Source organism: Mus musculus, chromosome 4 (assembly GCF_000001635.26).
Source record: "Mus musculus strain C57BL/6J chromosome 4, GRCm38.p6 C57BL/6J".
In the NCBI taxonomy this organism is placed as follows: domain Eukaryota; kingdom Metazoa; phylum Chordata; class Mammalia; order Rodentia; family Muridae; genus Mus; species Mus musculus.
In genome coordinates this window covers 12,967,298-12,981,503 of record NC_000070.6, presented here as the reverse complement: position 1 = coordinate 12,981,503, position 14,206 = coordinate 12,967,298, and the positions used below count along the sequence as shown (strand labels likewise).

At 33.7% G+C, this 14,206-nt stretch overlaps 1 protein-coding gene across 2 annotated transcripts in view; it reads right to left on the bottom strand.

Moving 5' to 3' along the window:
- Nucleotides 1-18: 18 nt before the first annotated feature.
- Nucleotides 19-14,206, bottom strand: part of Triqk (triple QxxK/R motif containing) — a 74,649-nt gene continuing 60,461 nt past the window's right edge. For both annotated transcript variants that reach the window (NM_001171801.1, NM_173746.3), the window contains exons 4-5: nt 6,689-6,774; nt 19-1,099 (exon numbers count right to left, since the gene is read on the bottom strand). In NM_001171801.1, the coding sequence (NP_001165272.1) occupies nt 986-1,099; nt 6,689-6,774 (200 nt within the window). In that variant the 3' untranslated portion in view covers nt 19-985. The remainder of the gene's footprint in view (nt 1,100-6,688; nt 6,775-14,206) is intronic.

Here is a 14,206-nt window from a genome sequence, read left to right as displayed (position 1 = left end):
ACACATAAAAGTAACATGTGACATGTATTTTTCTATTATTTATTTTTCTCTACAGTCTTAATTAATTCACAAGAGACAAAATGCAATTAAAAAAAACTTTGTAATGCTCAAATGTGAGAGACAAACCAAGAAAATTCTGTGTACATACACTCCTGCTAATTCTGCAGTGTAAAAAACCCTGCACAATTAAATGGCAGATTGTTACACTGCTCCCTAACAAGAGGGCAAACTGATACTGCAGGCAGCCAGAACAACATAATTAATATAGAATTCCAACTTTATATTAATGGTGTAATAAGTTAATTAAAATCAAGATCAGCTGAACTTTCTATTTACACCAGTTCAGGCAGCCCAGGAGACGAGGAACTCCACTTTAGGGACATATGTGACTCTTTGAGCTTCTGTCATCCAGGTGCCATTTCTGACGCAGCACATGTGCACTAACAGTTGGCAAGGAAGAAAAAGATTACTGTGCCTGTATGTGCAGATAGTCTCCCTAATGACATGAAATATGTCTGGAAAGAAAGCACACTTCCTTTTAAATAGCAATTTCCTATGGCTTTCTGTTCCTTCTTGGATTCTGAATATGATTTTGAGTATGCTTCTGCAAATGGCAATACATATTTTATTACAATATATGTAGGATATAATAGATTTAGTGATTTGTAACTGATGGAGTCATATATGTACACTGGAACACAATCTGGAAAAAAATACATTACCATCTTATTTAACTGTACCATGAATAGGATATCTGCCAGGACAGAGAGATTTATAAAGTATCAAGTAGCATACATGATCCTAGATTGCTGGGTAAGGTCTTCTTTTGATATTCTATGCCACTAAGCACAAAGATATTTCTGCAAACTGACAGTAGCAAGAAGCACGTTTTCCAACTGTTCTAGTTTTGGAAATTGGTAATGTGTTTGTCCCCAAAGATGCTCTTATCAGACTTATTTCCTATCCTTTTTTGATTGTTGTTTAGCTAATCTTCATCCAGGTCCAGATCAGAGTCAATATTCGTGGACAGTCGGAGATAAAAGAAGGCATAGAAAGCCAGTAGGAGGGCCAGGATAGCTGCAAGCATGAGGCCAACTTCCTGGAGAAGAGAACACAGCAGACTTGAGCTGACGAAGAGAGGTCGGCTTCAGCACATACAATAGCAACATAACTTACCCCATGGTCTAGGATAGATAATGTCAGCTCAATAGGTATCAATCAGTAATCTATTTTTCATCAACAAGATGTACTGCAATAGCAAACACATAAGTGTGTGTGGCATTTCTATTATGATTTTTCTAGGAGTAAAGTTTAAATTCATTGTTTTAATATGTTTTCTTAATTTTATCATCAAAATTTTAAGTGCTATCAGTGGAGTTTGTGCTTATATAGTCCAGTTGTTCTTAGACTGAATACATGTAACTGTTCTTTTAACTATTATGTTATCCATTAGTGATGCAACTTGCCAGAAGATATTTTACAAATTATCACTATTGTGTATTGGGAAGAAACTCCCATGATAATTGATTCTAAGAAGTAGATGCTATACAAGCATAATCATTCACACTTATTTTGAGGTTACTATAGAATTATAAACTATCTTTCTTCCCTCTCCCCTTCCCTCGCCTGTCCTTATATCCCTCCTGCTCACCTCCACACTCAGCAACTGCTTATATCCCTTCCCTCGCCTGTCCTTATATCCCTCCTGCTCACCTCCACACTCAGCAACTGCTTTACTCTTTCACCGTTATTAAGCTTTGTCTTTCTTTTCCTCTGCTTCCTCCCATCCACACCCTTCTTTGTTGTTTTGTTTTTAAGGTAAGCCAACCTCTAACTTGGTAAATGGCTGACTCTGCCCTCCAGGCCCTGTTCTTCCTCCCTCAGAGTGCAGCCCAAGTTCAGGGATTGTAGGTTTGTGCCAACATTCTGCCTTTATAGAACCCCGAAATCTGTAAATTACAGAGTGGGGAACAAAAGTGAACACTAAGCTCTTAAGACATAAACTAGTGCCATTCACTTTACCTTAAAAGACAGGGATTATTTGCTACCTTTGGTATTTTGATGTTAATTTTATTAATCATTAGTATTAAATAAATAATGGATACAATTTAATATACAATAAAGATACATTTCCTTCAAAATAGTAGTATCTGTGTGTGTGTGTGCGTGCTGTAAATTAACCTCTTATTATTAACATGTTATTTTTACTGCACAGGAAGAAAGAACAGAGTCAGTCCATGACCCAGAAGGCTCTAGAATACTTACTGATTTTCACCTTTGTATTACACTGCTTATATTGCTTTGTTTCATGGGGAAGCAATTCATTTGCATTTGTATGAATATATTTTACATTTCATATGAATGTAAAATAAATAATTCAACATGTGCCACCTAATAAACTTTAAAAATATTAAAATGGATTGGCTGTATATTCAACATGAAATTTCAAGTGAACATAAAAAATATGAATAGACATTATGTACAGATTTTCAGCTTCTTGATTACATTTATTTAAATATCCAAACTATGAAAATAAATATTAATAAAAAAACCTGTGTCAACAAATTTTGTGTGACTTGATTTTTAAAATATCATTCATCATTGTAATGTCAAATGAAAGTGAAATTTTCATTGTTACAGCTGGACCACTTTGACATCTCAAAAGGGCATAGAGGCATCAGACAGGTTTCATTGATCCTCTCCTGTCCACAGCTGTGCTCCCAGGCCCATCTGGGTGAATGGCCACTAATTTTAAGAGGATGTAATAAACAAGTGTCACAGCCACCAACCCCATCTGCTCTGTAAAGTGGACAACAGCAGCCATCGCTTACATAAGCTCAAGGAAAGAATGATGTTTTTATTCTTGACTCAAGACCTTGTTTCTCATCTTACTGGTAATCAATCTTAATGACTGCTTTTCCATCCACTGTCCTTAAGGCAACCTGCTATTTGTTCATTAAATGAGTTCAGGATACTCACAGGTACTAAGACTCTTGACTGCAGAAAGCAGAGAGTATGTATAGAGAGTATATGTATGTATAGAAAGGTCCCTATCCTTTAACACTCTCTGGTCAGTTTGTGACATGCAGATGAGTTAAAGATCACTGTGGGCAATGTCACAGTTTCCTCCAAAATGCATTTTCACTGAAGCAACACCATGGCGGGTGACTGTTTTGAAATTCCATGCCATGATCAAATCTCAAAATTAACCTTTGAGAATGCTGGAGGCTGTGACCATAACCTTAGACACCTGTCGGCATATGACTCCCTTTCCAAGTCTTGGCTGCTATTCAGATTTGAACCCGAAATAACAAAAAGAACAAACAACATTTCAAGCTGTTCATCCCAAAGGGATGCTGGCAGCATCTGCCTGACACTGAAGAGTTTATTTATGGGGAGAAGCTAAGTTTTCTATCCTTATTCCTTTGTGATGACTATGTTTTTCTAATAGACTTTTAAAATTAGCAAATGAAGATTTGCTTCCTTTTTCATGTTGGGAAACACAGGTATCTGTACTCTATACAAGTGTACTCACACAAGAATTTTACTGATATGTACCGACATGTGTCTCTGCATTTATGTGTTTATTTCTCATGATTTTTCTTTGGCTATTTTTCTTCTCCTTATTAGTTTGGCCCTATTACAATGTGTTTGGTTTATTATTATTATTATTATTATTATTATTATTATTATTATTTGGCTACTAGCAAGAGACAAAAGTGTGTGGGTTTGAATGGGAGGGAGGTGTGGAGGAGCTCAGAAGATTCGTGGGAGGGGAATCCATAATCAGAATATACTATATAAAATTTTATTTTTAATAAAAGAAAAATATAAAATTAATTTTAATGATGGAAAAATTAATCTTCTATTTGAAAACAACCAAGTATGAACATTGGCTGTGGAAATCCCTTTCAGTGCTGCTCGGCCTCTGTGTGTCTTAAATTATGATACTGAGTCACGCATAGGAAGTATAAAAAGTAAGAGTGCTTTTTAGATTACAAGTGAATTCTACTTAATATGACACATTCATGTATTAAGCTGAAACTACTTTTCCTCCAAAATATTTTCTATTACTCAGTCATACATTTACAACAAGGCACCAGAAACCTTACAAGGTAAATGCCCTACTTCCCAACTCCTCCTATCTCAAGGCTCAGTACACTTGTTAACATGCTGATTCAATGGATTCCTGTGCACTCTTTTCAAGACAATCATGTCTTACTCGTCTCCTTCCAGAGATTCCACAACATTGTAATAGCTTATAGAGATTTCTAAGAAACACTGGATCAAGTAATACCTACGTGGCTTTGATAGTAAGCATCTTAAAAGTGTGTGATGACTGCAAGACTTTCAGTCCTGAATATCCACAATACTAACTCCATAGCAAATCCAATAGCACTTTGTATCAAATTGCAATGGCTGCACAATGCGAGGTCAGCTGAAGTAGGGAAGGCCCTGACAAATATTCATGGGAAGTCTTCTTATCTAAACTAGACACAGTTTAAGTCTGTAACCACTTAATAGTCACAGATGCCTTTGGCATGGCAAACTCAAGGCTTTATCTTGCTCTCCCTGTACTCGTCAGCTCCGTGGACACCTGTGAGGTGACTGAGAGTCTCCATCTCCAAACATAGCTTTTCAGGCTTAATCAGATCACTCCCAGCAACGGTGAGGGTCACAAGGGGTGAGATCGCAGGCTTTTCATTATATGCTTAGTTTGGTAGCCATTGATGTTCTTTTTCTACTCTGTGAAACTCTTTATCTTTTCTGTGGACATAACTCACTCAAAAGTAGCAAAGTAGTACCATGACATTATGGTCATCGCGTATCAACTAGGTAAGAGTCAAACGTGTTTGATGTTCATTAGTCCTCGGTTGTTTCTCTGACATTATCAATATGGATAAAATCACTCACTAGGGAAATTAAAAAGCATTAAAAAACAATTGCTGAAGGAAACTCTGTTAGTTAAAATCCTATGCCAAAATGACAAGGCAATCAAAGTTTGACAGACAAACTAATCGCTATGTTAGATTTGAAATGCAAGACACCTTCATGGTTCTGATTCTTAAACTTTTCCCATCACAGCAATGGCCTCAGACATATTTATTCAAGGCAAATCATAGTTTGTGATTCTCTAGACTTAGCACTCAGAATGATTTGTTAGATTATTAAAATATGCATCTATATTAGATACTTTCAGTACATACTTTATATTGTGAAACAAAGATAAGAAAATTCATTTTTCATAGTTTTTAAAGCATAAATTAGCTAATAGTAGTATGTACTGGTCTTTAACTTATAACCAGAACACAATAATTTCTTCTAAGCAAACCAAAAGTATAGCAGCAAACTAAATAAGGGATATGTATAAAAATGTGGTACATAAATCTATAAATGGCTGAATTCTTTCATAAATTTTAATATATAACTATTCATTAAATTATGTTAGAAATATATTTTGTTACATTATCACTTCCTTTAAAAATGCCTAGTATATTATGAAACAAAAAAAAAAACCAAATATTAACTGCTTCCTTTGGGGACAGTGTTAAAATTGTTCCTACTATAAGATTCAAACCACTATGGGACCAAACAGAAAATAAATGCTAAGCATTGCTTTTTAAAAATTCATGCCATAGTGTATTTTACAAATGAATGCAACATCATGTATATTTGAAAAAAATAAGAAGTCTTTCTTTTAAATAAAAAATTATTTTATCATTAAAACCTATATCAGAACAGCAACTGAGGAGATTGTGCTGTGCAAACAGCGCATCACTCAGTGAGGCTGGATCAACATCAGCAATCAGAAGCAAAAGGCAGGCAGTGCTTCATGATCATAATAGCAAGTTCTGGAAGATAACCAAATATATCATCTGGCAGCTGAACAGCTGTTACAGCTTGCTGGTAATACCTTGGCATTTGTTATAAGCTATAACTTAGAAAAATTGATTTTTTATCTGCCAGATGAAAACCCAAATCTCCTTTTAACAGTTTAATATTTAAATAAAATATTTGTATTGGTCATTTTTCCTTTACACACTTGGTAGCACTGGTTCCAAATGCCTTCTCCTGCCCAGCTTACTTCATCCTAAATCGTTGGTGAACATTTGATGGGAATAATAGTGAAAGTAACTTTGGATTTGTCAGCACAGTGAACTAGGATCTGCTGACATCATTCTCAGTTGCATTTATCCCACATAAGCAGATAAACACTGGTTTGCCAAAAGGACAAGTTTGAGAATGTCATTAGAATTTCATTATACAGAGTACTAGAGACAATAGAAAGGCAGCAATATTACAACAGTAATATAGATGATGTAGGGAAATTTACTAAAAGTTCAAGAATCTGACGAATCCCACAGACATGACTGAAATGTTTGAACAATAATTATAACAGCTAGAATGATAACTTTAGGAATAACTTATTTTCTATGTACTGTTTATGTTATATACTTTAACTATACCTTTTGAGAGCCCTCAAAATTTCAAGATGGCAAAGATGTTTTAAAATAAGTAAATTATTTCCAAAACCCTTCATTTTTGATGCTATATTGAAATCCCTCCTAGCTTAAGATGTCCAGAATTCAAAACTAATAATTTTACACAACTAATTCAGTTGTATAAAATGTGCAAAATGAACGGGCATACACACATCAAATTATAAATTTATGAAACAGAAGTATACCTTTATGCCTATTGCTGTTTTCTTTGCTTCTGCTTTTAATTTGGTTGCTCGTAAAATAGGTTTGGTTTTTTTATAATCCTGTTTACCTGGAAAGAAATAGTTTCAGACAGTGAGTTATGTTTATGTATAATGTAAAATTCACAGTCACCTATAAAATGTCTAAGAATGTTTACATAAAGTAAAACATGACAGAGAACTACATGCTTATTCACGGTTGAGATTAGTTTAAACGTCACTCCAAATCAATGTCCTTTTACTCATTTTGGAAGATGCTGACAAACATCTTGATTTGATGTGCAAAGAATATCAAAGCAAAATTACAACTTTAATTTTTTAAAGACTAAGATATTTACAGTAAGTGCACCTTTTGGAAATAAAGGCACTGATAAATAATGCATACATAATTATATTATCATATAATTTTGTAAAGTTAACTTTGTTTTAGAAATTTCAAAATAATTCCTGATAAATTTATTATACTGTGGATATTCAATATTCAAAGGATTAGTTTAAGAAATATTTGCTGTTATTTTTTTTCTGAGACTAAAAGTAGAACCTATAAACAATTGCCTTTCTCTTACCAAAATTCATTAGAACAAAATACATCCTTTATTTTCATTCCCTTCACTAGAGCACACATAGACATGACTAAACATGGCAGAAAACAGCGACATTTAGATTGACACAATCTTCTTTACCATACTTCATAGCCAAGAAACAAGCAACAATGAGTTAGTGTCATACAACTTTTGGTTTTGGTATACCATCTGGTGACCCTACTAATAAGCCACAAAAGAAACATTACTCAGCCTTGGGTGGGAGGGGGTAATAGATTTTACAACAAAAGTATTATTAAAAACACTCTTAAAGAAAATAAGTGGGAGTCATGTTAAATCCAAAAGCTGTAACCCATGATTCTGAGCTCACTCTGCTCGCCTAGACCCACTTAGCCCCTCTCCTCTCATTGGTCCATTTCCAGAGCTCATGTGCATCTCCCTTACCTAAATGACACCGTGACTCACTCCAAATATCCTCATTTCCCTCACATGCAAGTGAATCTGAAAGCAGTTGATCTAAACTAAAGTATACCATAAAACTTTAATGTGAGATAAATCTGCTTCTTAATGTGTCTACTAATGATTCAAAAGTACCTTTAAACTTTCATATAGATTTTTACAAGTAGAAATGGCAGAGGAGTGAGGTAAATGGACAGTAATGAAGGAGAAGTTCTACGGTGGAGTTCATTACTCACATACAAGTGCTTCTCTGGCTACAGAGCCATGTGTTAGTTTTTACAGGAAGACAAGTGTGTGGCTCACCCTGCTGTAATGCACCCGCTCTGCATCTAACAGCAGAAACTTAATAACTATTATTTGTTGATGGGGTTTAATGATTTGGAAATGAGTCAATTGTAAAAAAAAAAGTATATCAAATGTTCTAAATTTAAATAAAGGAAAAAATAATTTGCAGAAAAACATGATTCTGACCCACTTTAAATTAGCAACATTTAATTTTGCTGAAAAAAAAGGAGATGGAAAAAAACTTGGCAAGTGTTCATTGTGATTTCACATCTCAACAGTCAAGTTGTTCTTGTCATTATTCCTGCTGCAATATAGACAGTTCAGAGCGATGAACATGGCGACAAAGTTCTCCACTCAAGGTTACCAAGCATAGGAAAATCTAAAAATAAATGTGAAAATTTCAGAGATGAGCAGAAAGACAGAAAGACACTTCTATTCACCTTCCACATGCTTTATAACAATCCCAAGGTAAAAAGAGAAAATAAGTATGAATGATGGTTTCAGACAACATGACTCATCAATCATGTATATTATTTTACATAATGTTCTGTCGTAACACCCATCTGATCAGTATCAGAGGCAATGTAACAGTAAGAATTTACCTTTCAGCTTAGGTGCCATGAAACCATTGGTTATTTTCCCACCTGTAATCTTTTACAGAACAAACTTCTAGATTATCACTGAGGTGGATGTAAACATCTAAATGTGTATTTATAGTAGATGTTATTAAAATGATACGGCTGGCACATTTCCAAACAGCACATCTGACATTAGGTCCCCATTCACCTTCCTGTCCATGACACACAACAGCATACACTGCACAAAGCAGGTAGCATTGACAACACGTACAAAGCCTCGTCTAAGGTCTTCCAACTCAGGCTATATTTTTCTAGAATGGACAAGAACCTTTAAACACTTGAACATTTTATTTTATGACAGTGTCTTTCTTCTTAAGTAAACCATGTTGTTCTTGAAATCATGGCAACAATCCTCCTGATTTCCCATTCCTAATGTTATAGTTCAGATGTGGTCTTCACATATATATGAAATTGATACTCCTACGGCATTAAGACAGAAGCTTTTACCCATAATGGCTGAAAAACTGTAATACACAGAAGTCCCTTGTATTAAGAGTACATGAATTTAGTTATCTAAACTAGATAACCTAGATTTTTTTAAAATCAAAATGTACAGTATTAAGCTTGCATTTGATTCTGGGTATGCCGATAAAGCAATAGGAGTGGATAGAATAGCATAGTGACTCCATATGTTCTTAGCATCCACGAGGCCTTGGATTCAATCTCTAAGCACCTATAACAGTAAATAAATGCAAATAAATGTCCCAAGTATTTCCAAATTATTTAAGTTATATACAGGGGAAAACATAAACTGTTAATTGAAGACAATGAAGATAATCATACTGATATATGTGTTACCATAATTTTTCCCATTTTGGGGTATAGGTTACTTATTGTGTTAACATAATCTTCAGCTCCATTCTCCAAATGTCTTAATTTCATTATTTATACTTAAAGATATACCCACTGATGGAACCGTGGCATAAATGTTATGGAAGTCACCAATAATTTTCTGAATGAATCTAATACCAGTTCTTTTAGATAGAAGCCATATCTGGCATGGCTAGTGGAGCCAAGAACCTATGGATAATTAGGTTATAGGCATTTGGAATAAAGCCAATACTATTATTCTGTTAAATGGATATACCCATAGATCAGCATATCTGTCAACAGTCATCAGAGAGGTTTCTTTTTGTAGTCGATGACAATTAATATAAAAACTCCCAACTGGTCAATGTACAGAGATGAGGGAATGGTGGATACAGAGAGAAACCTGGAAGTTGGATAGGTAGGGAGATAAGGAAGGAGAACACAGATCTCAGAGGCGATAAGGAGGTACATATGATCAGAATATAGTGCATGATATTATCAAAAATTAATAAAATTACTAAAAATATGTTTTATATATTCAGTAAAATTAAATATGTTTAAAAACAGGCATTTTCCATAGAAGAAACAAATATTTAAATTAACATAACACATATATATTGAAAACATATTCATAGAATGTTTTCAGTAAAAATCACACATTTTAGGACTATACTAGTTTTCAATATTCATTCCCCATATCACATTGTCTTAGCAAAGGATGCAGTAACTTATATGAGGCTCTAAATCAATATATCATCTATATATAAGCAATTACTTCATATTTAAAGTAGTAGGTGTCTTAATATTACGAGGCCTTAAGTAGGAATTTCCTTAGTTTAATAAAAAAAAAACAAACAAAAACCAGACAATTCTTTGGCTCTACCCTATTCACATCTTTACCACTGGGCAGAAAGAAAACTCTTTTTGCTAAGTTAGTTGCTCAGGCTCATGTGACTATCTGGTTACTGTTTTATAAATGGTCATCTTTCCAGGAGCACAAAGCTCTTCTCTCAGCTCCACACTGGCCATGCTCACTATCATCATGAGGCAGCGCTACTTCTTCTCAGCCTCCACTGCTTTCAGCATTAATGCTCCGTCTTTTCTGAATGCTGCATAAGCTGCTTATAACTCCATTATGCTATCAAGCAGGCCCATGCAGAAAAGCTTCCTAAACTGTTATTCTTGCGATGAGAGTGCAGCTGGTTCTGCTTCAAAGGCACAGCCTTTCACCTGCAAATGGACCTGCTTCTACACTTATTCCTCAATTCATTGTCTTTTATTTGTGTCTGCAAATCTTTAATTGCCTTTAATTAGAAAAAAAAAGTAAATTCAGCGCTTTAATCTTTCAAATACATTCCATCATAATTCTGTCTGGGATGAATACCAAGCTCTATTTGCTGTCTGATCTCTATAACAAAGATATATAATTTATTGTCCATTTATATAGACCACACCAATTAAGATACAATAGAAAAGAAGGGAGATAACAGTCAAAACATTTGAAAAGAAAAATTTGCAATCTAAATTTAATTACTCAAATGAATTATTGGAAGATGAGTTATTTGCAGTATGCCAAAAGCACTGACAAATAATATTTGCTAATCAACAGTAAAGACTTATCTTGCCTTCAACAATTTAGAATAATTTTCAACTGCTTCAAATACCTCGTCTCTTATTCAAAAGTCAAAAATATTTTATAATCTTTTCTTATACTACCACAAGTAAATATAAGACCAAGACAATTTGTCATATAATTTCCAAACTGCCGTATGAGCTGGAATATGATTTTTACTGTATTACATGCACCATATAGCTACAGAAATTTCACTACAAAACCAAAACACAACAGTCTTTTGCAGAGTATCTACAGAAAACTCTAGTGGCTACATCAGTAAACAATTTGCATTTTGATGTCTTAAAGATAAACCAACTTAGAAATACTCATAAAAATGTATACTTAGAATAATAATCAAGTTAGTGAAATTATTACATAATAAGAATCAAGTAGAAACATTGATCTATGAAAATATACAAATTTTGCTGTTGTCGGTCACATAAAATAATACCATGTGCTTCCTAAAAGATAAAGGTAATATAATAGTAAAATTTGAAAAAGTTTTTTTTTTCAAAATTACACAGACATCTGGATTATAGCAAGCAATGCAGTAAACTAATCCATAAACATTTAAACTCAAGCCAAAATATTTAGATTAATGGTATTATAGAGATAATTACAACAATTTCCAGTGGTGGGCAGAACATACTGCCAGCTATCATAGATTTCAAAGGCCACATCATCTACTAACATCATACAAATAAATAAGCACTAAGATTTATGGCACTAAAAGAAAATAAAACAAAAATGACTAAGCATGAGAAAATAAAGCATTCCAGAAAAGTTCCGTAACTATATCAACTATATCTTTTAGCAAGTTTCTACGTTAAGAATGTTTAAGCAGACATGGGCACCAACACTAGACATGCCAAAGTGGAACCTGAAAGCCCATGATACCCTGGTCCTTCACACAACACTGCAGGTAACAGAAAGGTGCTGAGGGCAGAAGACACTGTCTTCACCAACTTCTCTTCCAATAATAATGCTCAGAACTAAAAACATACATACAGGTGACATAACATAGACCGAGCAGGTTACTTTTAGAAATTTATATGCACACACATGCACATATGTGCATGTAATGACAATTAATGAAAAAGATTATAAATTTGAAAAGCAGCAATGAGGGAGAGAAGCGGGTGGCAGGGAGGAAAGAGAAGGAAGAAACATTGTAATTATAATCTAAAAGTAAGAAATTGAAGATATTTAAGCAAGTCTTTATTAAGGTCCTTCTGTAAACATCAGTATAGATGCAAATAATAAGAGTATCTGCTTTAAGAATATTCACATTCAATAGCTACAAACATATGAGAAATAAGAATACTCAATATGATTTTAAAACTTGATAAACATTACATTTCAGTAAATCTAATGTGACAGAAAAAAACACAGAATAAATAAAAATCCCAAGAAAGAAAGTAAGAAAGAAAGAATGAAAGAAAGAAAGAAAGAAAGAATGAATGAAAGAAAGAAAGAAATTAAATACTTAGAAAAAATGTAGTCCAAATATTACACAGCTGTATAACAAGGAGCAAACTAATAAAGAACATTAACTTTAAATAAATGTAAATTTAAGCTGGAAAATAAAAACCTTCCATTTACAAAAATATATTAAATGTGTTTATCCAACTAAACATTTTGAGGAATATGTGTGTGTGTGTGTGTGTGTATAACATGAAATCAAAATTTCAAAATCCATGTTAAAAATAGAGTGAGACACATAATTGAGAATTATACAAAAGCTAGAAGGGAGTTATAAATACTACTTTAAAACAAAAAGGCTCGGAAAATAAACAAATAAAAAACTTTTAAAATACTTTTAAGTCACTAAAAGAGAAACGGGGAAACAAAAATAAGTGTTAATTTGGACATTAAGCAATAAAACGGATAGAAATGTATTGTAAAAATACATCATTATTTTAGGGCAATTTAATTTTCATTGTCAAACAATGGAATCTCAATATATATATATACACATATGTAAAACATAAGAGATATTAAAATCATAATTAGATGAGCAGTATTGTATCTAAATGTATGATAGTAGTTTTCTTTCAACATCAGAGAGGATGTTAGCAAGACCGACTGCACAGAAAAAAGTATCTAGCAAAACCTGATAATACAGAGAACAGTCTTTCCAGCTTTGTATGCAATTTCAGTTGTTACCAGCCTTAGTTGGACTATTATGTCTCTGTAAGCTTTTGAGCAATTAGAAACAACATCAATAGTAGATACAGAAAAGATATAGACTTTATAGCATTAAAGAATCATCAAATGGCAAAGAAACAGCAAGGGAGGAAAAAACTTAAAAATTAGAAACCAACAAAATGGCAAAAGTAATTCATGTTCTATTGACAATTATTTTAAATGTAAACAGATTAAATGTACCAATAAAGAAACAAATAGCTGAGCAGAATTTTAAAAGACACAATTAAATTCATTCAAGATGAGAATCACTTTAGATTTAATGATACATAGGCTGTGTCATTACAGAAACAGAAAAGATATTGAAGAGGGAGAGGAGAGGGGGGAGAGTGAAAGAGGGAGAGAGACAGAGTAGAGAGACACAGAGAGAGACTAACACACAGAGAGACAAAGAAAGAGAGAGAACACTAGAGCTAGCCAGCCAGCCAGCTAGGAAGCACAGAAATAACCAGGCTTACATCTGACCAAAACAAACTATAAAATCTGTGCTAAAAAAGTAACAATGTTATTATACATGAGTTAATTCAATAAAGGGATGTAGTAGTTATAAATGTTCCTTTGTCTTCAGAGGATGGATTCAGGACCTTCAATAGATGTTCATATCCAGGAAAACTGAGATGCTGTCTACAAATGCTGTTAGCATGCAGCTAAAATGCAGACCTCAAAACACCTCTCCATTTCTTATAGTCCCTAACGCAGTACAAAGCCTGCACAATGCTGTTTATTTACAAAATGGATGACAATAAACAAACCCTATTCATGTTAAGATCAGAGACAATTTTTCCATTCTGAGCTTGTTGACTCCATCACCTTTGAAACATGTGGTGGTAGGGTCAGTGCTAGGTGACAGGATATGAACTATGATTAATTAAATTAAGATATTTCTGGGTTGAGCAATAAGATCTTGTTAACTTTGGGAAATCTCCCCATCCAGTTGTCATATTTCCTA